Source organism: Anas platyrhynchos, chromosome 9, assembly GCF_047663525.1.
Source record: "Anas platyrhynchos isolate ZD024472 breed Pekin duck chromosome 9, IASCAAS_PekinDuck_T2T, whole genome shotgun sequence".
In the NCBI taxonomy this organism is placed as follows: Eukaryota; Metazoa; Chordata; class Aves; order Anseriformes; family Anatidae; genus Anas; species Anas platyrhynchos.
In genome coordinates this window covers 18,674,216-18,701,692 of record NC_092595.1, presented here as the reverse complement: position 1 = coordinate 18,701,692, position 27,477 = coordinate 18,674,216, and the positions used below count along the sequence as shown (strand labels likewise).

General features: G+C 34.9%; 1 protein-coding gene across 7 annotated transcripts in view; it reads left to right on the top strand.

Moving 5' to 3' along the window:
- The window catches only part of PIK3CB (phosphatidylinositol-4,5-bisphosphate 3-kinase catalytic subunit beta), a 104,778-nt gene that overhangs the window by 61,807 nt on the left and 15,494 nt on the right, over positions 1–27,477 (top strand). For all 7 annotated transcript variants that reach the window (XM_013107801.5, XM_072042519.1, XM_027463985.3 and 4 more), the window contains 13 exons: positions 4,818–5,043; positions 6,636–6,859; positions 10,097–10,279; positions 10,528–10,698; positions 11,578–11,655; positions 16,208–16,459; positions 16,932–17,028; positions 17,855–17,985; positions 19,792–19,845; positions 20,848–21,036; positions 23,568–23,689; positions 25,746–25,889; positions 26,795–26,894. In XM_013107801.5, the coding sequence (XP_012963255.2) occupies positions 4,818–5,043; positions 6,636–6,859; positions 10,097–10,279; positions 10,528–10,698; positions 11,578–11,655; positions 16,208–16,459; positions 16,932–17,028; positions 17,855–17,985; positions 19,792–19,845; positions 20,848–21,036; positions 23,568–23,689; positions 25,746–25,889; positions 26,795–26,894 (1,971 nt within the window). The remainder of the gene's footprint in view (positions 1–4,817; positions 5,044–6,635; positions 6,860–10,096; positions 10,280–10,527; positions 10,699–11,577; positions 11,656–16,207; positions 16,460–16,931; positions 17,029–17,854; positions 17,986–19,791; positions 19,846–20,847; positions 21,037–23,567; positions 23,690–25,745; positions 25,890–26,794; positions 26,895–27,477) is intronic.

Sequence of the window (27,477 nt, the reverse complement as noted above, 5' to 3'; positions counted from 1 at the left end):
AGAAATTAAAGGTGCATTCGTAGCAGAATGATTGATACAGATGCATGTCTCTGAGGGTTCTGAATGTTTTGGGGCAGATGTCAAGGCTCAGAAAAATAACTTCTTGCTGATAGTACACTTCAGCAGAGATTACCATGATTGTTCTATGTTAATACTGAATTGCTACATCTAAACTTTTAACATACCATTAATTCATTGTACATTTATTTAACATTTCTTTGATAAGTGTGGAAACAGGAGATGTTGTGTCTGATTTGATTTTTAATATAGAAGTCATATATTGTGCTCCTGTTTTGTTTGATTGACACCAAAGGTGGATGCCTTAAAAACTACATATGCCACTTCTTAAGTTTGTGTACAAGTGCCTAGTTGGGGCATCACTTAAAAAAAGAATGAAATCTTTGATTTATTTGCTGTGCGAAAGGTCTCTTTCTAAAATGAGCGTGAAAAATCCTTGTCTGTTTATTCAAAGGAAACAATTTTCTTTACCAAAGAAGGGCACTGACCTTTTTATTTTTTTAATGTTTTTAATTCTTTAGGGACATGGCACTGTGGATTTTGTATTTTGAAAGACAGTGTTACAAACAGTTCACCCAGAGAATATCTTGTGTAATTGTAAAAGGATGGAATTAATAAAATCTGGCTGCTAAAATTCCAAGATTTTTTTTCTGTTCAAATCTGAGCAGTGGATTTGATCTGTTCTTGTTTTTGGTGTGTTTCAAATGCCTAGCAGGGGATAGCACAGTAACAATAACATCTTCTGCACTCTATAAGCCCATGTTTGTAACACTGGGTAAGAGTACTTCCGTGTTAGTTTTCATACTTATGTGCTGTTAACATACATCTGAAGTTATGGAAATTTGGTGAATTTGGTGCATTGTTTTGACTGTGAAAGTGTTCAGAATAAAATTGATGAGGATAAACAGGGAGCTTACAAAACTTACAGTCAAGAGGGAGGGACAAATTTATGTGCATTCTTATCTGAGCCCGTCACGTATTAGCGCTTTATGATCTCTCTCTATTGATCCCTTATTTTATTAGAAGAAATACTTCTATCATTTTATCACAGTTACGTTTCCTGGAATTACGTCTGTGGTCAAAAATGCACGGCAATAGAATGCCTAGGCTAGGTGTGCCCTCAGGGTACAGAGGGAATTCATGGCAGTGCTGCGCAGGGAAGCAGATCTCTAGAGGATGAGTGTGGTACCTTTAGCCTTCAGCCCATCTTTCCTTTCTGGACTATGTGAAAGACAGAAGTTGGGCAGTAAAAATTACTTGAAAGGATAAAGGAAAGACTTCTAACCTAAATCTTGAAAGTGTACATATAACTGTAGCTTCCTAGATCTAGAAGTCATGAATCTAAAATAGTTTCTCACAACTCTAACATCCTTTTGCCAGGCAAATGTTCATAATATGAAGCTAGCATTAAAATAGCTCACCTAACTATGGGTTCTTAGACCTTCCTGTTGTCTTCCTTTTTCAGGCTGATTCCATTTAACTTCTTACAGAATATTCGTGATCTCATGCTTGCATTTGTCTTTTTTTTTTTTTTTTTTCCTGTGAAATATATTGTTAATGGAAAAATAGTGTGAATTTGTTTTACTGACTTGCAGGTTCTTTGCTCTTCCTTTCCTCTCAACTTTAATTTAGACACATCACTCGTAATTCTTCCTTTAGTACAAATTTCACTTGTAGGATTTTAGGCATAGCATGTATAGATCTTTGCAGATCCACGGAATTCCTGAATTAAAAGAATTTATTTTTCTTAAGTGTTATGGTAAATATCTGGTTGCCTTGCATGTAAGAGGTTACTTTTAACCATTTCCTTTGATACGGATTGAGATTGGAGTCTTGCTGTTAGGTAATGCCATAAAGTTGAAAAAGGGCTTGTTATTAAAGCTTGACATGTGCGAGAATACTTTATTTAAAGCCTTTTAGTAACAGGGTTGTTTTTTTCCTTCAAGTTTAATAAACATGAAGAACTTCTGAACTTAGGCAGGTTAGTAACAGGTGTGTATTATGCACAGAAAATAATGTTTTGTTTGTTCTGTACCAACTTAGTTTTTTCATTAAAATAATAATAAAAAATACTGAAAGTAAATTCTTGCAGTTTTCCTCATGAAGAGTTATATTAAGAGTTGAATCACTTTGCTGTTTCCAAGTGAAAACTGCCTCTAGGCTTGGTAAGCATAAACAGAAGGACGGAAATTCAAGTTTCAACATCAAGATTCAGCATGACTAGCTGTGAGAATCAAGCAGGATGCTTTCTGGGGGAAAACATTAGACTTCAGCATCAAAAATAAATGTTAATGGAACATCACTAAACACCAGAGAGTGACACTGAAAATGACACAGAAGTGGCTGTCTCTCTGTTTTTCATGTCAGCAGCACAGAGAACTATTTTTTTTTCCAGCTTTGTTGTCTTTCCTGCAGTAAATAGTAGTCCTACTACTTAAAGTAGGAGTGCTTGACTCACAGCTCAACTAGGGGTTGGGTTAAATGAAATTTTCTTTAAAACTGAAGCCTGTAGCTGAAATGGCAAGTAAACTGCTTGGAGAATTTCCTCTAAATTTGTCTTCACAAAAAGCTCCTCTTGTTTTGGATTGTCTTAAAAGCTGAATCTAAAAAAAATGAGGGAATACTTCCAAATGAAGCGCAGGAAGTGTGGTATGTAAGGAAATAACTACAGGTTTAAAGAATAATTGACTGACCTTTCACTGGATAGTGGCCAAGTGGGGGTAACTTTGGAGAAAGGTAGTAGGTGACTTACAGTAACAAGTAACCTGCTTCTTGAGCATAATACACTTCTAAAAGAAAATTGAAAAAAATGATTTCTCATTCCAATCCAGTGCCTGGTTAGCAAACATGTTGTTTGTTAATTCCTATTCAGTCTGACGGTGATCACTTCTTGATAGAAATCATTTTCTTTATATAAGTAGTAGCTTCAAGTAATTGATTGTACTCCTGGCTTGAAACTTTCTAGATGCTAAAATACTTTTTTTTTAAGCAGCAGACCACTTGGTTTTGTAGAAGAAATGAGACTGTTACTAGGAATTGAAGTGACCTATGGTTTGTGCTATACTCAAATACTTGAAATAATTCCAACTAGAAAAATGACGTTGTTGTAGTAAAAGGTTAACCTGGGCAACAACGGCTTAGTTGGTCAAACAATCTGTGAGTAAAATTGTGAAAAAGCTGATAGTAATTGCAACTGATTAAAATATATATATATATATTAAAAAACACATATGTAAGTGCCAACAATAAGGGACCTGTCTGGTTTTCTTGTTGTTTGCGACACATCGAACCTTAACATGCTTATAAACAGGTACTGTTGATACTTAGCTGTTTTGCAAAGAAAAGGAGGACTTTTGTAGAAATCACTGAATTTAAAACAAAAATGAAAACGTAGCATGGTGTCTTAACAGCTTTGTTCCCAGCACATTGCTGTGACAAACCCTAATTTGGGGACATTTGGATTTATAAACAGAGGATTTGAGAGCGATTATAGGGGATTTGTCTTGTATGAGGAACTGTTAAGATTAAAATAAGTGGGGGAAAAATGAAAAATAGCCTTTATTTGAGGGCTGAGGAATTAAAAAATATATATATATCCGTTTCTGCAGACACTGTAATTCTACCAGGAACTGTAGTGTGGGTGATGGACAGTGGCTGCTTTGGGTGGGAGTCAGTTTTGGGAACTTCATCTTTATAAATATTATGATGCTTAAGGGTTATAATAAGTACTAGTATCTGGAAATTGTAGGCAACTCAAACAAAAATGAAACCACAGATCCTTAACTAATGTAATTAGCTAATGGAGGATAACACAGAGGAAATCATAGATTTGGTGTCTTTTGATATCTTTAAAATAGGAATTTTTGTTCTAGGCCAAACAAAGCTTTTGCACAGATAGGCACAGTGTACTGGGATACATTTTTGGAAGGCAGACTTGATTGTATGAATCTCTAAAACATATGCAGGTGTTTTCAGATTGGCAAAAGGAGTTCAGTTCAACTTTTTTTTTTTAAGGTTTATCAAGAAAGGTTTTGTTCGTTATTGATCCTGCAATTCCTGTTTCAAAATAAGTTTTAGAAACAAATCCTTTAAATCTAAACCTTTAAAAGTAGGACAGAAACATTCTCACAGACAAAATTTAATAGTATTTAGGTAAAAGAGTTCTTTTTTTATTTCCTAATTTAATTCCTGCGAAGAATTTATGATGATTTATATTGGTGTTACTGAAGGTGGAGTCTGCTACGTAAGCACTCAGTTCAGTAAATTTACTCTGAGCTTCTACAGACAACAGGGAATTTCTTATTTAGAAATCAGTTCTATAGTGGGAACACGTTGACCATACATTACGATCGTCACAAAGCTGGGTGCAGCTGGGTGTGTGTGTAAAAATCGGGTATAATGTGTCTTGAGGAGGGGAGGATCTTTGATAGGAGGTGATGGGAATGGGTGGAGGAGAATGACAGTTTGCTGGTTGGCACCAAAACCATCTGCCTCCAAAATCAGTAATGCTCTATTATCCTAGTGATTGACAGCCACGGTCCTGCAACGTTTTTGGAAATGGGACTTTATAGTGTCAGTCCCAAGATGAGCATCAGAATGAGGGTTAGCGTTGCCCTTCTCATCACCTCACATTACTTGTCCCTGTGTACTTTTAACCTCTGGGATGTTTATGCATACTAGTTACTGCATAAAAATAACCACAAGATAGAAACTAAAACCAAGACAAAGCAAATGTATAATGATATGTAGGGATAAAAATGAACCAAGTTAACGAACATTACTTTTTTTTTTCCTTCCAGCTGTTATGGAAGCAGGCACATAGCTATCCACTCTTCCATCTCCTTATGGAGATTGACTCTTACATGTTCTCATGTGTGAATCAAACTGCAGTACATGAAGAATTAGAGGATGAAACACGAAGACTTTGTGATGTTAGACCCTTTCTTCCTGTCCTTAAACTAGTGACGAGGAATTGTGATCCAGGAGAAAAGTTGGATTCCAAAATAGGTGTCCTCATAGGCAAAGGTAATTACATTTGCTTTTCATTTTCAAAAATTTTTTTTTTTTGTAAGAGGGTCTTGTTTGCTAACAATGGAAAAAAATAAAATATTTTCCTTCTCTTTTTGTCCCAGACAAAATTTCCCTTTCTCAAACAAGTATTGATAAAGTTTAAAATAAACTAAACGCTAAAGATGAGATGTCTGAAAGTTGGTGAAAGCTACTCTGTATTGCAGTTCAGCACTGTATGGTATTACTACACAAAAGGAGTAAATTTTATCTTATATGGTGGGAGAAAAATTTGTAATATTAAGTGATGGAAAGCATAATCCCTGAGAAGTGTTATCATCTAACAACAAACGGATACACAGAGGGAACTAGAAATTACTATGGGTTTGGTATACATGTTTTCTGAGTTGGTTAACAATGTAATTCTTGGTTTTGCTCTGAATTGTAGCGCTGATTTTCAGCAAACAATGAAAAGCTATTTTTAAAGGTTTTACAGTAACTCGTTCTTGATGTTATTTCAGAATTTTCAGCTTTTAAATTAGTCTGGTTATACAGTAAAGATTGACAGGGTCATGTGAGGTCATACCTCTTGTTTTAAGACAATGAACCATTGTTAGCTCTTTTATAGAGACTGCAGGTTTTGTTTAGATTTCAGCAGTACACTGTCTGCCTATTTGTTAAAACCAACAATGGAAACAGTTAGATAGTTTAACCATTCAAGCGTATTCTGACAGATGACATGAGATTCATATTTGTTGGTTGCGTATTTTGCTTACTGTAGCTGCACAGGATCCTTCTTTCAGCAACCCCTATTCTGTACCTCAGTAGTGAAAAAGTCTTCCAGTCTAAGCTTATAAACTCGGTGTTTCATTCTCAAAAGGTGTTTAGTGCTTTTTGCAATTCGGACAATGTCCTTCAAAGTTTGGGAGAAATGAAAGAAACACTCTTGCAGGTCCTAAACTTCCTGAAGTACTGAAAAACCACAGCAGTGGGGGCTCTCCACTGCGTATTCTTCCTTTATATATTTTGCAAAACAAACTTTATTGGACTTGGGTTGGTTGAATTTTCAGTCCTGTCACTTTTACTTGAGTAGAAGGTTTATTTTAATCACTTGGAAAAATCAAGAATAAATTTATCTATTTGCAGGCCCTCTCTCCTTTTTTGCCTTTTAAACAAAATCTAAAAAAAATCTTTCAGAGGGCAGAGGGGGAAGATGATAGCTTAAAAACACTTCCTCCCACGTGCATTTGTTATGATGCATTTACTGTGCTTTGTTTGCGTTGTCTCTGCTCAGGAGAGACGTTAAACTTCCCAATCTATTTCAAAACCAGGGTGAGGTTGGATTTTCCATTTAATGTTAAGCAAGGCATTGGTTCTTGCTGTTTAAGCAATCATGCCAGGCTGCATGGGAATTGTGGAAATAACTTTGCAAGTCCACTGATGTACAGGAGAATGTACAACCCAACTCACTTTTGAGCACTCATTTTAGATGAAATACCTGAAGAAAACACTTATACAACCTTACTTTAAGATAATAAAGGTTTGGAGAGGGGAGGTGAATAGATAATCTGTACAGGTAGGTACAAATCACTTGGACTCTACTCTTCTAGGTCTTCATGAGTTTGATGCCTTACAAGATCCTGAAGTGAATGACTTCCGAGCTAAAATGCGGAGAATCAGTGAGGAAAAAATTCAGTCACTCGTGGGTCTTTCCTGGATGGACTGGTTAAAGCACACATACCCGCCAGAACAGGAACCTGTTATCCCAGAGAACTTCCAAGATAAGCTGTATAGTGGAAATCTTGTAGTGGCCGTTCATTTTGATAACTGCCAGGTAGGAATGGTTATTCATCATGTTTAACGTGCTGTTCTTAATTCTGATCTGAGATAGAATGTGATTGACCATGCAAGAGAAATAGAATATCAGTGGTACGTTTTTTTTAATTCAGAAAGCAAATTCTTTTACCGGGTTGATTGACTTTTAAAAGAAAGGGAGGAAGCCAATGGCCAGTCACGAACTGAACTTCTGAAGTCAAATTGTAGTTCTGCTTTTTTGCTTTTAAAGTGAAAATATACAGCTCTTACATTGTGTATTATTTCATGTTCATTTAAAACATAGAACATACTTCCAAGTTGTCACATTTTTTTGGCCAACTATTATTGTGTGACTTCACTGGGGATCAGTTGTTGGTCTAGGAGATGCTGATGAATTGGGAGGCACTGTATTTAAAACGTTTCTTTATGTGCATGGCTCATTTTTTAACATCTTTAGGGTTAATCTGCTAATTACGTTGAGAAGTAAGTGCAAAAAATGATTAATTATTATTCCCAAAATGAATAAATACTGAAACCAAGAGTTACATTTTTGTTTCTTGTAGTTCAGCTAACAGACCCCATAGCTCAATTTTGAAAGAAAAAACAAATTAGTTTCCTTGTAAAACTACTGTACTTAATTGTTTTGATGATGAAGTTGTTCTGACTCTACCTGAGTCTACCAATTCTCATTCACATTTTTACACTTCTTTTTAATAACAGTGAAGTGTGCGATATATCAGACTATTTTTATATTGTCCATTTTGACCTAGTTGGTAGGTACTGACGTTCTAATGATTAAGCTGATTTGATTTGCGAAGCTTTATTATTTCTGATACTGTCTTTATTAATGCTAAAAAAAAAAAAAAAAAAAGGCAAAATAATACATGATAGCTGGCTCCGGAAACACTAAGCACGGAGATGAAGACTACACTTGGTAACCAGTAAGGCTAGCTGATGTTGGGTGCGTAGGTGTTTTTACAAAAACAAACAAAAACCACAAACAACGTAACAAAACCCCTACGTCTTAGTGGAGGACTTGCAGTTTTGCAGGAAGAACAAGCATATGTATTTGTCAGCTTTTAATGAAAATATTGTGTATGTATACACATGATAATGGTACAAAAGGAGTGCAAAAGTTCATGCTGGTACAAAATGCATTTGCCTGCCACTGTAATAGCCTAGGCTGCTGACATTTCAAATGTTTCAGATGCTTCTGCTGCCAGTTCTGACCTTCAAAGCTATTAGCAGTTCAAATCAGAGCTGTTTTTTAGAGCAGTAAACTCTGTTCCAAACTACTTGCACTGACTACTAAAAATCATCTCAGGAGAATTAAATGGGAAAGTATCGATACTGTTGTGTCCTTTCAGTAGGAACACTGCAAGAAAGACAGAACAATATAAAACCAATCTAATCAGCTCTGGAGCAAGAGAAAGAAGCTGATCCCCATTTCTGTGATACACATGTAAAGACCTACAAGTTGGAAGAAAAGCAGCTGTCACAGGGCACCAATTTCCTGGGAAGAAAAGGTTTCATTCCCTGTCTACTCACTGTCAATTATGACAGGAGAAGAAAGGCTTCACTGTTTGGCAGAATTTGGAACAGGGGAAGCTGTTGTGAGCCGTGCAGAAACTGAGAAAATAAAAAACGAATTTTGTCTGTCTTTACACAGTTAGATTTTTCCATTAGGGCTGTTTGGCTCCTTACAGCTAATCTTCTATATAAAGAAAACACGAGTAATCAGAATGAGAGTCAGGTGACACTTTGTTTGTAAATAACTGCTCTTAGCACATTTACATGTTCATGAATGTGTGCACGAAAAGAATAAAAAGCAAGCACCAGAACTTGATGAAATCAATATTTGCAAACATAATATGGTAGATGAATGAAGAAAAAAGATTCAGAGGACCTTCATTTATGTTTCTTTAAATGCATGTAAACCTGTCTTTTCCCCTAGTGTTTAAAAAGCAGTAACTTCTTACCTTTACCTTTTTAAAATCAGAAATCAAAAACTAATGATACTATAGAAATACATAAATAGCATTTAAAAGCTTGATTAGAATTTTGCTTTGGAAATGCAGAGTTTTTACACATTGTATTCAGAATGCTACGGGTGTATTTGCTGCTATGCCTGTTTTCTGTACTGCCCTCAGATTAGACGGTGTTTCTGTACATAAATCACATTAATAGTTTTTTCTGCTTTATTACTTGAAACTTTATTTTTCTTCTAAGTACAGTGATATATAGAGGATAACTAGGTAGTGGCCAAAAAAGAGAAAAAATGACACATCTAATACTGATAAATACCATTAAATTTATACATTACTTTTTTCTCTCATTCACATTCTAAAATGTAAGGTTCTAGATCAACATCCTGATTTAGAAGCCTTTAAATCACTGTTGAATCAGTTATCTTTTTCAATAATTGAGACCAGTCCTGTGAATGTGAACTTGTTTTCCAAGAATTTTAAGCATATACATGAGCCGCATGCACATTTGACTTTGAATTGTTCCATGATGCATCAAGTACAACTGACAGTAATTTAGTAGAAATTATAAGATGGGTAGCAATCTAAAATTTATTTTTATGAATTTGAAACAACTCTTTGTAGCTTAATTTAAAGCATGCAAAATCACAAATTGAAAGCCAGAGTGGGCTAAATGCAGTAAGTTTAACATTAAGATCAAATTCTTATAAGGAGATGTTCCCCAAATGTGCTATTGATTCTGCTTCAGTAAAATCTAAAAATAACACAAAAATCTGAAATAGTTTGTTTGGATTTGTTTTATTTGAATTTGGATAAAGTCCTGCATTCTTAAAAATACCTACGATAATAAAATAGTTTGGGAATTGGCTGTCTTGGGAACTTTTATAGCTCCAGTTGCGCTGAAGATGTCGAGGTTAAAAACAGCCTATTTTAACACTTTACAGTATAGAAAAGTTCAAGTAGACCATTTTTAACTGAGCAGTAACACTGAATGCTCAAGTTGGAACAGAGATACATAGTGAGAATATTTAACTTTAAGATAGCTTAAAGTTGCACAAATCTGTATCTGTTATATATTTATTGAAGGCTTGTTTTTAAAGATTTATCCAAATATATCAAACTGTTTTAAAAATCATCTGAATTACTTTATTTCTAATATATTCAGATATTTTTGAAAACTTAAGATTTTATTCATTATGTATGCTACAGTTTAAGCCTTGTACATGTATGTCTGATGGTGATATTCAGCATCCCTGTTTGTGTTTTGTTAGGATGTATTTAGTTTTCAGGTGTCTCCTAACATGAATCCCATTAAGTTGAATGAGCTGGCAATCCGAAAACGTTTGACTATCCATGGAAAAGAAGATGAGGACATTGATCCTGCTGATTATGTGCTGCAAGTTAGTGGGAGGCTAGAGTACGTTTTCGGTGATCACCCATTAATTCAGTTTCAGGTACATAAAGCTCTTTCTAACTTAATATAATGATTAGTTTCTGGAGCCTTGGCCAAAATTTCACCATACATCATATGCCATCAGATGGTGAACAAAGCTGTGCTTCCTCCTAATGTCTGCTGCACTTCACAATTGTAAAATAACTTACGCACTATTTCCTTAGTACCTTTGTAATATAATACAGCTTCTTTGATTTAAAAGTTTTTGTAGGAATATTCTGTTAATAACTGTTTTCCATGGTCTTTTAGTATATACGCAACTGTGTGATGAACAGGACTCTTCCTCAGCTGACTCTAGTTGAATGTTGTACCATAAAGAAAATGTGTGAGCAGGAGATGATTGCCATAGAAGCTGCCATAAACCGAAAATCATCCAACCTTCCTCTTCCTCTGCCACCAAAAAAAACAAGAGCAACAACTGTAAGTTGATGTAGAGAGTATGCAGTATCCAAAAGGAAAAGAGAATTGTGGAATATAAATCACAATGCCTGGGATTTCAGCTGTTAGTTCTGTTTCCCAGTATACGTCTCCTTGGTCTACTCAGAGTTGCTTGTCAGAAATAGCAGGCCTTGTGCCTTTTGGGATAATTATTGCATACTCTTGCCTCCTTCTTGCCCTCTTCCACTAAAAGACCCACTGTCCCCTTTTCATTGCTGTTGTTTCTACTTTTAACCATAAGCCAGAAGAGCAGGTAATAATCTGGTACCAGCAACTGGAGAATTTCAGAGATCAGTATTCTGCAGCTACAACACAATGCGTAGGCTCCAGTAGCTTAGGCAGTGGTGGTCTCTGTTCTTTTATATTAGCCCATGTGTCTTGCATGCTGTTGCCACTTCAATGACGGCAACTTTTGTCATCAGATAAATCTAACTTTTCTTTTAATGTGGTGCTTCCCTTATTGTTAAACATACCATGGCTTTATGGCCCAGTTATAAGTTCTGTACTGCTGTTCTAAAGAAAGTGGCTTTGCTCTTAAATATTTAGCATATACTGAGAGTGAATAATACATTTGAAGGGTTATTATGGATTATCAGCTAATAATATGTAATGAATGTTCTTTTTTCCTCCAGTATCTTCAGCTTAGTGTTTTTTCTCCTTTTCTTTCTTTTTAGAACATCTGGTATGTTTGTGTAGTTATGATAACAAATTAATTTTTTAGGATTTCAAATTCATATTGAAAAAAAATCTGTATTTTTTAGTTTGTATGTATGGCTTTGCTGAAAATGTTTAGTTCATAAAATAGGTCCAAATATGTTACACTGATCATGAGAAAACTTGCATCTTTGTTTCCCTTCTCAGAGTGTGTGGGATGTTTGCAGCCCTTTCAAGATTACTCTGTTAAAGGGTAATAAACTAAATACAGAAGAAAATGCCAAAGTAAGTAATTACTTCTAGTTTCAGAAGACATTCTGTTCATAATTTTAATGCTTTTTTATGTGTAGTGAACTCAGAATGAAACCGGTTTAAGTTCAGTGAAAGTGTATTTTCACTTGGTTATATTGGTGCTATCGCTTAAGATCTTGATTTATTGCTAAAAGTATTGCTTTATTGTCTGAAGTTGGATATGCACATTTGAACATTATTAATAGTTACAGACAGTATGAAATGTGTGTTCATGGGATACTTGATTATTTTTTTTAAGATGATATCTGTAAGTACTGATATGGTATGAAATAAGCTTATTCAGACTAAACTGCTATAAACATCTGACAAACAAAAGTAGATTAAATGCTAAACATTTTCCATGGGAACTTAAAGTAATTTTCATATTCCAGAATAAATTCTCTGTGAGTCTAAGCACTGATAGCATGCTTCTGTATGGTCTGTCTTTTATTGTCTAAACATGCTGAGTATACACACACACACACACACACACACACACACACACACACATACAAAAGAAAGCTGTAGTAGCACTTCCTGTAAAATGTACATGACTGGGCTACTGACTGTTTTACAGACCACAGGTTGTTAACATGTGGCAGCTTTTTGTACAATTATTTTAAGACCTCAAAAGACACTTGCCTCTGAAATAGAACAGCGTTAATTTCCTTTATTTGGTTTGACAAACAATTATTTGAGTAAGTTCAAGAGAAATTCAATTAGCCATTGATGTTTGCTGTTCAGATGCTTTGTTCAAGATACCCAGTGCATTTTTCTTCAAAACTACTGTCACAACCTCCATTTTACTACATAGCTAAAAGGACCATAGTTACAGTTTTACTCTATTAGACAGAATGGCTGCGGAAATGGATGTCTGCAAAATCAGAAGTTTTCTTTTTCTATATCTAAACCATATTTTAGCTATGTATTAGTATTATATTCTTAGCTTTACACTCTGTAGACTCTTAGAGCTTTAAAATAAAAGGGAAGGAGGAGAAGGTGGATTCCACAAGTGATGTAGCTATCATATATATGTACATTTATATATTTTAAATATAGATATGTATATACCACACACGCTTATAAAATACAAGGTTTGATTAGTTTCAATATGCATTTAGAGGAAAAAGAAAATATGTTGAGGAGAAACAATGAAAATTAATAGTTCCTTAGTGTTGATTCTTGTGGACGCTATCTAAGGAGTATTTAGCATTTTGAATGCATTAATCTTGCAAGCTTGTGCATATTTCTCTGCATTGTCTACCTACGCTGTTGTGGAATTGTTTCACTATTGAGAACGTATTTGTTTCCTAGTTCTGATTCCTTAGAATGTAATGTTTAACTCACTGCTATTATTCCCCCAGTTTCACTGTACTTTGGACTAACTGATATTCACCTTTGCTGAAACCACTAATTCATACATGCAGTGTTTGTAGTGGGGAAACAAAATTTTTGTTAGATGGGGCAGCACTCTGCCAGCATGAGCTGTGTTGAGTATTTTCACCTAGAGCCCCAGTGACTTCATTCAGCTAACACCCAATTTTCCAAACACATGATGTTTGAAATCACTTTTCTTTTTGTCTTGCTATTTGGCCGCACCATTCTAACGTTATTTCATTAGTAAAAATGGAGTGTCAGGGTGACAAGAAAAAAAAAAATCCAATCCCTTATATTTAGTAGGAATGGAAATCATAAAATTATAACTGCTCAGTGGCAGGCAAAACAGCAGTGTGTTCTAGAAATACCCAGGCTGCTATGTTACTACCAAATTGTATTTGATGACTTGGATTTTTCATTTTAAAACATCTTTTTACAATTACAAAATGAAAAAAACTTCCCCAGTCAGGGAAGTCTGGTGGCGTACAAAGTGATAATATCAGATGTCAAGAAGTCAAAGAACAATATAAAAAACTATGCAAATGTGAGTTTAAAACCCCGGTTTTAAATAAATCAGCTAAATTCTAGAACATTTACTGTTAACTGGTTTTAAAGCACAAGCAGATAATGCACTGAATGTAATCATAGTGCTATAAGATAGCTTTCAATCAGCAAAGGAATTTGGTTGTAAATTCAGTTGAACATATAATAAATCTCCAAATTTGTTAGTAAAGGACTGCCTGGTGACTTGTTTCAAAAACACTGCGAACCAATTTTAATAGGTTCTCTGGCATCAGCCACAGACAATATTTCCTTTTTGAAGAATATAAGGTTGCAATCTGTAATTAGAAAAGAACTGTAAATGTAAACAGGAATTTCGACTGCATGAAGAAGGGCGACGAAGCTGGTGAGGGGCCTGGAGAACAAGTCCTATGAGGAGCGGCTGAAGGAGCTGGGCTTGTTCAGCCTAGAGAAGAGGAGGCTCAGGGGTGACCTTATCGCTTTGTATAAGTACATTAAAGGAGGCTGTAGAGAGGTGGGGGTTGGCCTGTTCTCCCATGTGCCTGGTGACAGGACGAGGGGGAATGGGCTAAAGTTATGCCAGGGGAGTTTTAGGTTAGATGTTAGGAAGAATTTCTTTACTGAAAGGGTTGTGAGGCACTGGAACAGGCTGCCCAGGGGGGTGGTGGAGTCACCATCCCTGGAAGTCTTCAAAAGACGTTTAGATGTAGAGCTTAGGGATATGGTTTAGTGGGGACTGTTAGTGTTAGGTTAGAGGTTGGACTTGATGATCTTGAGGTCTCTTCCAACCTAGAAATTCTGTGTGATTCTGTGTGAATATATACATACGTAGTTATGTATATGTATGCATGCCCACATATACTCTGTATACATCTTAGATTGTCTGAAGTAAGATTTCTTCAAAGTGTGTTCTCTGTTTCATGGATGTTCATGTAGCTATTCCTAACTTACAGTCGGGAAGCATGCCAAAAATAGGTAAAAGTGGGTTTTATGAGTATCACTGGGAATCAAATGAATGTCTTCTAAATTGAATATTTCTTTTAAGTGATTGGGAATAAAATTGGGATTATATGTATACATGTATATGCAAGTCAACTGAATCAGTTTAATAATGAACATTCCTGTAGCTCCTGTGTCATGGAGGAGTGTAACTTACTACAGTGTCCTCCAAGACCTAATACCTCTGCCTATGCTATGACAGCAACCTCCTGATGTGTGATAGTAATTTAAATTACTTTCATCCAAAAATTATACCAAATTATGAACATCTCCCACTTTCTCTGACAGTGCTCAGAAATAACGATAGCTTAAAGTGAATGTTAGGAAGGCTGTTTAAGGAACATAAGGAACCTGAAAAACCAATTTACCTTTTACTCCTCTAGGTGTAACGTTGATAACTTCTTCTTGAAGGTGACCAAAGGACTATAGACTGTTTCTCCTTCACTGCCTATCTTTCTCCATTGATATTTTCGAAGGTCACCTAAAAGAAGTTGACATATTTCTTACTTTGTCGTTTTGGCAACAAAAAATGAAGACCTCCTTGTCATTCTTACTGAAACTATCCAAGAGTATGGAAACTTAGAAACGTGCAGTTTTCTTTGTACATATGTTATTAAACAGAAATGCAGGAATTAGCTGCATCTTAGTATTGACCTAAAATGTGTTTAATTTCAGTGCCAATAACTCCATCTTTTTCTCTTTTCTCACTTTGCCTTTCCCGTTCCTTGTTTTTATAGTTCAAGCTAGCTGGTCTTGTTGGTTTCTGGGTGCTAAAATCTCTTCTGTAGCTGCTTGTTTTAGCTTCTCTAAAATCTGGACTTTGTTTTTTCAAGTTATCTCTGTTGTTACCCTGTTTTAAAATGTCCTCAGAGCAAGAATAATTAAATGTATTTTGAGGTGTACTCCAGTATTTTTGTGTTTCTAAAATATTTTGGTGAGAATACATGGGGATGGGAAAAGGAAAGGTCCTGATGAGGATGCATAGCTAATTCAATGATGAAACAAAGAGGAGTTACCATTTTAGCACGTGAACCATTTATAATTTCTGTTCTCTAGATGAAATCAATATAGAACCAATTTAATATTGATTTAGGCATGGAATATTTTCTGGAGGAAATAAGTCGTGAAAAGCCAGGTGTTATTTTTTATGCCTGTTGTTGAGTAAGTTGAAAAGTATCTCAGAACAAAGATTTTTTTGGGGGGGGAGGGAGGGGGTTATTTTCAGCAGAGGTAATTTCTATGGAAAGAATTTTCTATAAAAATATGGAAAATTCCTATAGAAAAAATGCCATGACAGCTCTTATTTTCCATAGTATGTCTTACTCCTTGTCATGTGTACAAAGCAGCATCTGTTAAATAGTGTGCTGGCTGTTTCCGTTGTCATTAATAGAGGCAATCTTCTAATTTTAGTTTGTACAAGTAATTTCTTCTTCCATGACATGGTGGCCAGGAACATGAATAGCAAAGAGAAAAGAATTTGTTCTCAGTAACTGCTTGTTTAATTTTAAAATCTCAAAATTATCATTCGTTTTCAAGTTAGAAATATTGAATAAACATATATATGTATGTTCTGTGTCGTATTCTGTGCAGAAATCTGTAGGCTTGGTGGCAAGTTGTAATATTTTTTTCTCTCATTTCTTTATTGCAGGTTCATGTTAGGGCTGGTATATTCCATGGTACGGAGCTCCTTTGTAAAACAGTTGTAAGCACAGAAATATCTGGGAGAAGTGACCACGTTTGGAATGAAGTACTGGAGTTTGAAATAAATGTCTGTGATCTACCAAGAATGGCGAGGCTCTGTTTTGCAGTTTATGCTGTGATGGATAAGATGAAAACTAAAAAGTCAACTAAGGCAATGAATCCCTCCAAATACCAAACCATTAGGAAAGCAGGAAAAGTGGTATGTCTATTTTTTTTTTTTTCCCCTGTGTGTACCTCTGAATTATATTTCACTGAATATTGAAAAATCTTTCATTGTCTTCTCTTCAGTGTTCAAGAATACAAGATGAAAAAAATGTATGTATTTAAGAATCATATGTATGAAAAATCCCATGTTGCTATGAAAAAACACCTTTTATTTCTTCTAGGACGCTGAAAAAGGCGTCAACATTTTGGTTATAAGCAAGTTGGCAAATGGCTGCTTAACAAATTATATTTTTAAAAGTTAGTTTTGTTCTAACTCATAGAACTTGAAGTTATGATGAGGAAAAAAATTAGCATCTTGGCTCACATTCAGGGAAATGTATTTTTTTACGTTTGCAGAGTGGCATCCTTAAAATTCTTATTAATTAATGTTTTATTAATAGTAATTCTTATTAGTATTAAAATGATTCTTATTCTTGATTCCATGTAATTTTTTTTTCTTTTAACAGCACTATCCTGTAGCCTGGGTAAATACCATGGTATTTGATTATAAAGGACAACTGAGGAATGGAGAATTTGTACTGCACAGTTGGTCATCATTTCCTGGTAAAGTTTAATTTTTAAGACTTCTGTTTGAGATATTTGAGACTAAAGAAGACCAGTATCAAATAGTAGAATATTTACTACATGCATGTCCAGTTCTCTTGTCATCATCTCTTTGCTACGCACATTTTTTTATGTGGATAAATATGTAAAGTCTTAATGTCTTTCATAAAAGTCCTGTTTATCAGGAAAGAGGAAAGATGAGAGCCTGCTTTTGAAAATAGTATTCGCAGTGTTTTATTATGGAAAGAAAATCTCCTGAAAATAGAGATCCATGTTTATATCTGTTATCTGTTGTTTTTTTTTAAATGCATTTTAGGTTTCATTTTGTTCCTTGTGCTGTGTATATTAAACTAAACAGGGTCTAAATGATTTGGATTGATTAGGACAAGAGTCTGAAATCTACAAGTCACTCTTAATTTAATCCTGAGAAATACTGTATCAACCTGGCTCTATTGCTGGAAAAAAAAAGTGGCTTAAAACTTTTTACTCTTTTCCATACTATTTGATATAGAGGTAGTCAATATACAGGTTTACAGAGACTGATTTTGGGACTGCAGTTAGGGATTTGGCTCAGATAGCAATATTTTAGCTTCCCTTGATGTTATGATTCTTTTGGAAAGGGAAAATCATTTTTTTTCACTGGTGATAATCCAACATTGTGTGTACCAGAAATGCAGTGCATTGTAGAAGTGCTATGCAGCAAAATATGTCTCTGTTTACTGTGTAGAGTAAGCAATTTCTGAAAGGCAATGACTCAATAATATTTATTTATTTATTTTAATAGATGCCTGGCCTGTAGTATTAATTATTCTGTCTAATATTTTAGATGAACTTGAAGAAATGTTAAATCCAATGGGAACTGTCCAGACTAACCCTTACATTGAAAATGCAACAGCTTTGCACATTAAATTTCAAGAATATTCAAAACATCCTATTAATTACCCTCCCTTTGATAAGGTAAGGTGTGACAGATTAGTCATGAATGCTTGTATGTAAATAGCTATTTCTTCCTTACTTTCAGCTCTGCTTTTTCCGCTGAATTCCCCGCTTCCTGCAGTTGTTTGAACTTGCGCTACATAATACTGCCCTCTGTTGGTGCAATACATGTTCTTGTAATAAAACAGGATTGAACGAACTGTAAGAGCTAGAACAGTGCTGACTAATTGCCTTCTTCGTTTTGGTTTGCCAATTTACTCTTCACACAGGCCTTTTTATTTCTCAGTTTTGTAACTGCTTTATTTGTAATACTTTATGGTTCATTTTTCTCATGACACTAGCTTTTTTCTTTAGAAAATAAATACTTTATGCTGTTTCCTTCTAAATACAGAAGTGGAATGTGAAAGCATTTCTTAACACTTGTTTGTTCTAGTTGCTTTGTACCTGAGTTACCAAGGATGTTAAAGCGTTAAGGTGAACACAGACAAAAATTTTTACAAAGTTATTTTGTTAACCTTAAGATAATGTCTGATGGCCCTAACTATCCATTGTAACTTTCATTTGGCTGCCTCTTGAACCTTACCTGAACTTACCTGAAAAATCTTGTATATCAGAGTAAAATCCCAGAACACTTTTATGAAGTGATTGCAGAGCTGGTAACAAAACATTCACTGAAAGTTTTCACATTTGAGGAACTGCTACAAAATGTGTTCTATTCTGCTCTTTTCCTTTTTTCTTTTTTTTTCTTTTTTTTTTTTCCCAGTAGCTTTTGCTTCTTTTAATTCCCTAGAGTTAAGAAACTGTTAAGCAATAAACTCTAGCATCACTGGGAAAATCAGAGCACTAAACTACCCGTTTCATTCCATTTCTGTGGGTATACTGAGATTTCTCCCTTGGAAAAGAGGGCAAGATACCCAGTCTCAGATTCTCTTGGTGTAAGGTGCAGTTAAATCAGGAGCAACGTTGCAGCTGCTTAAATTATGTCATCTGAGAATCTGCTTTTCAGAGTTGTCTAGAGGAGACTTGCTTGGTGTATGGCTGCTTTTAATTTTCCCCGTGTTTCTTCTTGTTTCTGCCAAGATAATAGAGAATCAGATACCAAATGTTTATTTTAAGAAACATAATGTCTAAAAATAGATGAATCTTTGGATCATAGCATCAATCCATTTGCAGTGAACAGCTGTATTGGGGCTGAGTGAGCAGAAGTGCTGTTAACAACTCAGAAGAAAGCTGTTGTCTAATGCAGGAGTCATGTATTGGGCTGATCTGTGCTGCTGCCCCACCAGTGAGGGGCATTCAGTTCAATTGAACCAAGATGAACTTGCAGAAACATTAAAGTTTATTTGCAAGTAGAGTAAAACTCTTAAGAAGTACAGGGGGGCAAGCATCAAACAGGATTAGGGCATTGAACTTTCCTTCACTTAAGTTTTTGCACAGTTTTGCACATGTGAGTGGGCTTTGCAAGCCAAGTAGCAGATTATGACATTAATAAGCATTTCATACAGAGGAACTTAATACCTGCAATGGCAATGACAGGTTGTGCCTTGTTCACGATTTTACTTGCTGGATATTTGGTCTCTGATTACTGAGTCTTTTGTGGTTTCCCATATTGCCTGATTAAAGCTGATATAAGTCTTCTCCCTCTTTACCCAATTTTAGATGGAGCAATACTTTCTTCATTCTATACAACTGTATATACAACTTAATAGTGTTCTAATTATTTAAAAGATAGCAAAATTTCCTTATTTGCTTCATTTTTATACTTATTCTTTCAATGCAGTCAGATTTGTATTTAAATCTAATGTATTTAAAAACATCTTTTTGCAGATACTTGAAAAGGCAGCTGAGATTGCAAGAAGCAGTGACAATGCTGCAATGGCGGTAAGCATCTACTAAAGGCAATATTTTAAAATTTAAATAAGTTGTATGTACAACAGGTGCATAAATATACATTTTTGTCAGGTGGAAAACCTATACAGAACGTTGTTTTAACGATAGCTGTTTGTTTCTGCTATCAGTCCTGATTTTACTACCATCTTTTTTCAACTTTCATTTTCCATTAATGTAAAGACCTTTGGCCAACCTCTTGAAATTACTCAAACTTTCTTTAGCTTTGTGAAGATAAAGTTGGCTTTGGTATTAAAAGCTTGCCGTGTTTTTTTTTGTGTTTTTTTTTCTTCAGAATATTATCTTGAAACTAATTTACTCCTTTCAACTGCTACATCCTTACTCAGATGCAGCAGTTTTTCATCTCTCATTAATTTATGGAATTCTGTTGTTGCTGATATTATTCCTTTAATTTCTGCCCCAGCAGCTTGCATCTGAGTATAAGAGGATAGAGGTAGTAACTGAGCCAGTGTGAAGACGCATTCATACAAATGTTATGTTAATGTTTCAGAGAGATGAAACAGAGATAAATGTCTGGAAAAGACAAGTCTGGATTAGAAGACAAAAAATATCTCTTTGTACACTTAGCAACTGTACTTCCGTTTGGTTATTGTTGGAAAAGTGTCTTTTGGCGTAAAAATTTAAAAGCATTATTTATATATCAATAAAATTTGCTCATTTGAAATACGAAAGGAAAAAGCATGTGTATGTATCCTGAACAAGAGTTTTCCCCATTGGAGTTGGAAAATAGAAATATTGCCACCTAGTGTCATTAATTTTGAAGTTATTATTCAGAAACTTCTGTACACTGCATTTTTGAATAACTGTACTAGTTGCAGTTCTTAGAACTAGCTTCAGAAATCTGAAAGAAAGGTGTAATCATTGTTCCCCTGTATTTCATGACTTCTATCTGATATTCTGCCTGGTATAGCATTTGTGCTAAAAATAAGAATCTTACTGAATATATCAAAACATTATACTTTTCTCATTTTCTAGGGTCGAGGTGGTAAGAAGTTTTTTGTTGTGCTAAAAGAAATAATGGAAAGAGATCCTTTATCTCAGCTCTGTGAAAACGAAATGGATCTTATTTGGACTTTGCGATATGACTGTCGTGAAAATTTTCCACAATCATTGCCAAAACTGCTGCTGTCCTTAAAATGGAACAAACTTGAAGATGTTGCTCAGGTAAGGGAAAAGGCAAAGATGGGGTGGAAAAATGCAGCAGTCAAATCATTAGTAAATAGTTTTTGTTTTGTTTTTTCCTCGAGTGTAGAAATTGTTGAAATGGTACAATGAACTTTGGTTTATACAACTAAAATGAACTTTCTGATCTTCCTGTTCTTTTATTGCAGCTCAAATGTAGTAAATTTTCTTAGAAATGGAGTATTATGTTTGATTTTTAAACCATCTTTAAGCTATTAGTTCAGTGGTCCATGAATTTTTGTACAATGGATCAAAGGAGCTTTCTTCTGTTATTTATCACATAGATTTCATCCAAGCTCTTGTTGTATTGCAATATTTATTATAGAATAGTTGCAGTGAACATTCTGAATATGTTTTCCTTACATTGCCATCACCTCCTCACTCAGCAGAGTAGTGGGATGGCAGAACTGTCTGACAGGATTCACAGACAGTATTTATTCTCAAAATGGAAATTAGACATTATTAATTAGATGCCTTGCTGAAGTGGCACTAACTAGAGAAAGGCTAGTTAATTTTTAAATATTTGAAATAACTGGAAGAAAACTACTGACCTTTCTGTAATTGTGTTGTCTCTTATAGGAAACTTGTTTTGTTAGGGAAGAAGTTGTGGTTGTTTCACTGGGGGAGTGGAACTGATACGGCAAGGCCAGTCAGATTTGAGCTTTCTCTAAACCTTTAGATCATTGCTGAGAATTCAATGTTTGTCGTTTTCTCACAGCTTGTCAGGAGTTTCAACCCACATGTGAGGAGAATTATGCAGTAATTCGTGTGTGTAGCATTTTAACGTTTGATATTGGAGAGAACTTTTAAAAGTTCTGAAACATATGAAATATAAAAGTTCTTTAAAAATCAGATGCATTTGGAAGCTCTTCAGAGCTACCTCTCTGCTGTCTAACCAGATGAGGGCGTTTCATAATCCAAGTTTTTCTCCAAACGCAATGAGTGTTTCTGATGTCCCTTGACCTGCCCTTTTGAGCCAGTTGCAATGCACCTGGGATATGGAGCTGGCTGGAATGTGCTTCTCTTAATAAAAGTTCCGAGGAAGAATGTAAACAGAGCAGTGCGTATTTGGTGAATTTTCTTGCTTGTGTCATAGGCCAGTTAGATCCCACTTCCTCTAGGTCACATCAGTTAACATTTTCTCATTTTATTAACTTCTGAAATTATTTCAAAAATTGAGTACTGCTGCAGTCAAAGTTAGGAGGTCTGTATCTTGAGATGTAATTCACAGTGAATGTACATACTGCCGACCACAGCTTTCAAAATTCATTGCCTGATTCTGAAGCAAGTAATGCCACTTACACTTGTCTTTTCAGAATGTAACTCAGATTCTTCATTCATTTTGATCATTCATTATTAACAAAACATTTCTGTGTTTGTATGGGTTCTGCACCTGATTTAAAGTAGGTTGTCTAGAAATTCTGAGACATTTGTTTTGAAGTTTCTTATTGTGTGTCTGGCAGGCATAGCTGCTGTTTGCATTTTCAACATCTGCTTTTATGGTATTAAGTGTCTGCTCAGTGTTAGTATTTATTTGAGAATTTCAGTACAAGTATTCATGATATGGAAGTGTTGATGGCTGTAGTGTTTCTTGATATAAAGACTGGTGGTGTTTGACCCTCATGGGCTAAGGATTGAATAGAAATTTTTACCATAACTTATGGCTTCTTAGCATAGAAAAGAAAAAGTGTACGCTCTATATTGTATTTACACGTTCAGACTTATTTTGACTAATAGTGTACTCTTTTAGTATTATTTTTATATATATATATATATATATATATATATATATATATATATATATATATATATATATGATTAAAACATATCCTTGGTGGGTAGCCTCATTAAAACGCAGTAAGTTTATTTTATGCGACCTCTAGATGTTTTTTCTTCTTAGTAGTTCAAAATAAGAGACTAGTTTTTCTTCAACTTTTTCTAGCATATCGTTGTCTTTAGGATTTGGGGTTTTAATTATTATTATCTAATTATTAATATCTATCTGAATCATCCTTTCTGCATTTAAGCCCATTACTATGTATATGTAAGAAAATGCTTCATTGGTTGAGATGGATAAATATTTTTAGTAAAGATCTCTCTTAACAAAAATGATCTTAAAACCTTTATTAAGGGCAAACTTGTATTTTTACCAGAATGTTTACATGTTTATGAGAGTGTTAATAAAACATTCTCTAAATTTTACTGAAACTCAGTTTCTAAAATACACATCTGGCATTACCTAACTATTGTTTACTGTGCATCTTGTCTATGTATGAAGAATCAGATTTTTTGAGTAAATGTGAATGAGGCCTACTGCCAAAAAATCATCAGAATAATTTTAAAGGTTGTTAAACTCAACCAGAAGTGGGACCGTTTTCCCACTTTTTTTATCCAGTCAGACCAGTCTGTTTCTCTTCTTCTGTTAGTATGAATGTTTTCATGGGCAGTTACACCCATCTGTTTTCTTAAATAGTTACTTTACCTGTAACCTGATAGTCTTCTTTTTAAAACAGCTTCAGGCTCTCCTTCAGATATGGCCCAAGCTGCTGCCTAGAGAAGCATTAGAATTGTTGGATTTCAATTATCCAGACCAGTACGTGAGAGAATATGCAGTGGGATGTTTAAAGCAAATGAGGTGAGTATATCATATTAGTGCAGCATACAAGGTTTTCTCGAGGGGAAGAAACTTAATTTTGTATGTCTACAGGAAAAAAGAACCCCAAGAGGAAAGATTTAAATGGACTGTTTGCTGTGAATAATGACCACATTAAGCAGTCTTTCTGGATACACAAATTGGAAGCTACGTAAAACCCCTTTACTCTGACATCTTATATTCAAAGATTATTATTTTCCACGCTGCTAAGAAAAAAATAGTGTACCTTTGTCCCAGAGAGAGTTGTATTCACTCCTTTCTTGGACAAAGGGAGAACCAGGTATTGTGAGAACTTCTAATGATGAAAAGTCAAAACGGTATAATAATCAAATATTTACAAGAAGTGCTATCCATCTACTCCGTCATTTTGTCAAGTATTTGCTGTATCATTTAATAGAAACATAAGCTTTAGCATTCAATTAAAAAAACTAAAAAATTACTAATTTGTTTGATCTCGATAGTAGCCTGTACTATCTGTGGTTCTTCCTTTATCGCACGTAATTTTGCCCTTCAGTGTAACGTAGGGCATGTGTTGTTTAACATTATCATTTGCAGCATTACTGCATTTCCTGTCCTTGAATTCTAAAGTCTCTGTGGTAGATAGTTTAATGTTTTGTTTTTTTTTAATGGTCAAGGCTATATATTTGAAAAAAAAATATTTTGACTTCTTTCAAATAAACAAGAATTTTAACTGCTGGGCTATCCAAATAATACAGAATTTGTACATCTGGGATTATTTCTAGTACTCTTAGTTCTGGTTCTGAAGCAAAAATATGTTCAGTTGGGTATCAGAAATCAGTTTCCACCTTATTTAAAAAGGCAGCTGGTAAAAAACAAAACAAACAAAAAACAAAAACACTCTAACCTAAAGGTGATACCATTAGCTGAAATAAAAAGGTAGACAAAAATAAATACAATGCAGGGTGATTGAATATTTTGACCAAGTTACTGAAGGGTTTCAGAGTAAGATAAAGAGAACAAAAGAGTCCAGTATTTGCATCTCTGAAATCCTTCCGTGATGTGCAGAAGGTTCCTGTTTCATCCTAGGCAGACAATCTGAATTCTTCAGGCCATTTATAAAAGGAAAGATACTTGAATGTAAAAAGTCAGGGAAAGTTCAGATTTGTTCTGGAGTAACATAACTGTCAAGTGTTAAGAGGTTTGTTTTGGCTTTTTTTTTTTTTTTGTGGGAGGGGGTAGGTACAAGCCTTTGTAGAACATTATTGGAATTATTTTTATTTTGTCAGTATTACTTACAGTAGTTAACTAACGTAGAAGCTTTTAATTTTTTTTTTTTTTTTTATGAACTGTCGCTACATGCTTAAATTTGCCTTTCTGAAATATAAGTACTTTGGGCATTGCTTGGTGTCTGAAAGATTTGTCTCTGATTTTCCTCATACTCTAAACAACATAATGTTTTTGGTAACGCACCACCAATATTTTACCTAAATGGATCAGTTTGTGAATCTATCTTAATAAATTAACACCTTTCTGGTAACAGGCACTAACATCTTAAGACATGTCAATGAATTACATTCAGTAGAATGAATACTGCTTTCCTGATTTTGGAACAGGTATGCAAGTATTCTTAGTTTTGCCTCAAGTGCCCTTCTTGCCCGTGCCTGTAGGAGTTAGCTGACTGCTAGGTTTCAGTGATTCCAAAGATACAGCTCCTCAATCAGAGCTTGAGGGGTCGAAGTGGAGCCAATGTCCAATCTGGAAACATATGAAATAATTAATCTCTTAGATGCTTAACCTAGAGCTCAGGCTGAGATGTTGATCTTGTAAAGGCCAATGATTAAATGACATTTTTACTTAAAGGTTTGACTTTAAGATTCTCTTAACTTAATGATAAATTGATCAATCTAGTAATTGCACTAAGTTGTGTATTATTTTTCTCCTTGTGACTGAAAGATCGGGATAAACTTCCTGTTGAACCTAGATTTGCATAGTTGGGTTTGGCATATGCATCTGAATTTCTGGAATGTCATTAATCTAGTTACCTTTTTATCAACTCATTTTATGTACCTCATTCTAGCGATGAAGAGCTCTCTCAGTATCTTCTTCAACTTGTGCAAGTCCTGAAATATGAACCTTTTCTTGATTGCGCTCTCTCCAGATTTCTATTAGAGAGAGCACTTGCTAATAGGAGAATAGGACAGATGCTGTTTTGGCATCTAAGGTAAGAATTTTTCCCTTACATCTTTCTGAAACTGTTGGTCCAGATTAGGCTTCTCATAGGCAGATCAAGATTTTTTTTTTTACCTTTGGCATTTATAGATCAAAGCCAGACTCTTATTTAAAATATATTACTATGCTTTGTAATCCACTATTTGAAGAAAATACTTGAAACTGCAGTCAGCTCTAGCTAACTGGTAAGTTAGGTTTGTGTATGAGTTTAGTGTTTGTTTTGAGTGTGCTTGCAGTAAAAATACAGTATTTATACCTCACAGGGAAAAATACTATTTTTCAAAGACTAACAGAAAATAAAAATAATTCTGCGTGTTGTTGCTACATTTGATGATCAGTTCTATGAATTGCAGGTATCTTGCAGGATGGATTTATAGGTTGATTATGTCTTTAAAATACAACTAAATTATTCTAATATTTCTAAATAACAAGAGCAAGTACTACATGAAAATGTTTTGGAGAATAATTCGTTCTGCAAATATGGTTCAGTGTTTCTTTCCAAGTGTACCCCTCAGGGAAACTTTGGCTTTTCCTTACCAAGATTTGAGAACACACAGTGTAACATCAGCCCTGACTCTCAATATCATCTTCCATCAATATTACTTTCTTTAATAAAAGAGGTTCCTGAAAACAAATACCCAGTAACTACCTCTTATCATTATTGCTTCCAGAACAGTCCTAGACCTAAAATCACCTAAAATCAAGTAGCATGTGTTGAAACTCACCATTCCTTGAGTGTTTTGTTAATTCCTTTGAAATCTGCCTTTTTATTTTTTCTAATGACCATGAAGCATTTTTTTTTTGTTTCCACTTTATTTGCTTTAAATGCCAGTCTGTAAAATTATGTGGTCTGTCTTGATAGATAAGATGCTTTTCGTCTGTGATGTTCCCTTATAGGTCAGAGGTTCACATACCTGCTGTTTCAATACAGTTTGGTTTGATACTTGAAGCTTACTGCCGAGGAAGTGTTGCTCACATGAAAGTGCTTGCTAAACAGGTATAAACTTCCCTCCTTCTTTAAAACTTGACTTAGTCTAGCTTGTAACTCAAATGCTTGTTCCAGTGTTCCTATGGGTCATATTGGTTACCTTGACAAAGTCCATCTGTTTAGGAGAGAGGAGGGAATGTGGGGGGAGAGAAGGAAGCATGAATGAGAGGGAGAAATGAGTGGGTTGAATAGATGGCTGTAATTATGGAGCAGTCTTCCCTGGTACAGAAGGCAGCTCGTGCTGTGGGGCCTCCGAGGCAGCGCCCTGTTTTTATAGTGTTCTGAGAAGTGCAGGGACTTTCAGCACTATGCATACGAACCAGACAGAAAAGTAGACTGTCCAGATTATTAGGTGAGGAAGGGTTTATATGCACTTAAAACTTGTGACACCCCCAACCTCCACCCCATCCCATCAGAGCAGCTTGTTTAATATAAACTATTACATTTCTATCTAAACTTTATATGGATAAATCCAGGATTGCTTCTTACAGCTTTTGCTAAAAAGTAATGCGAAAGTCTATTCTATTTGTAGAATAATGCAGTACTCCCTGGAAACAGGTGTTGAAGCAAACCAAATACTCATTTTAGTGTT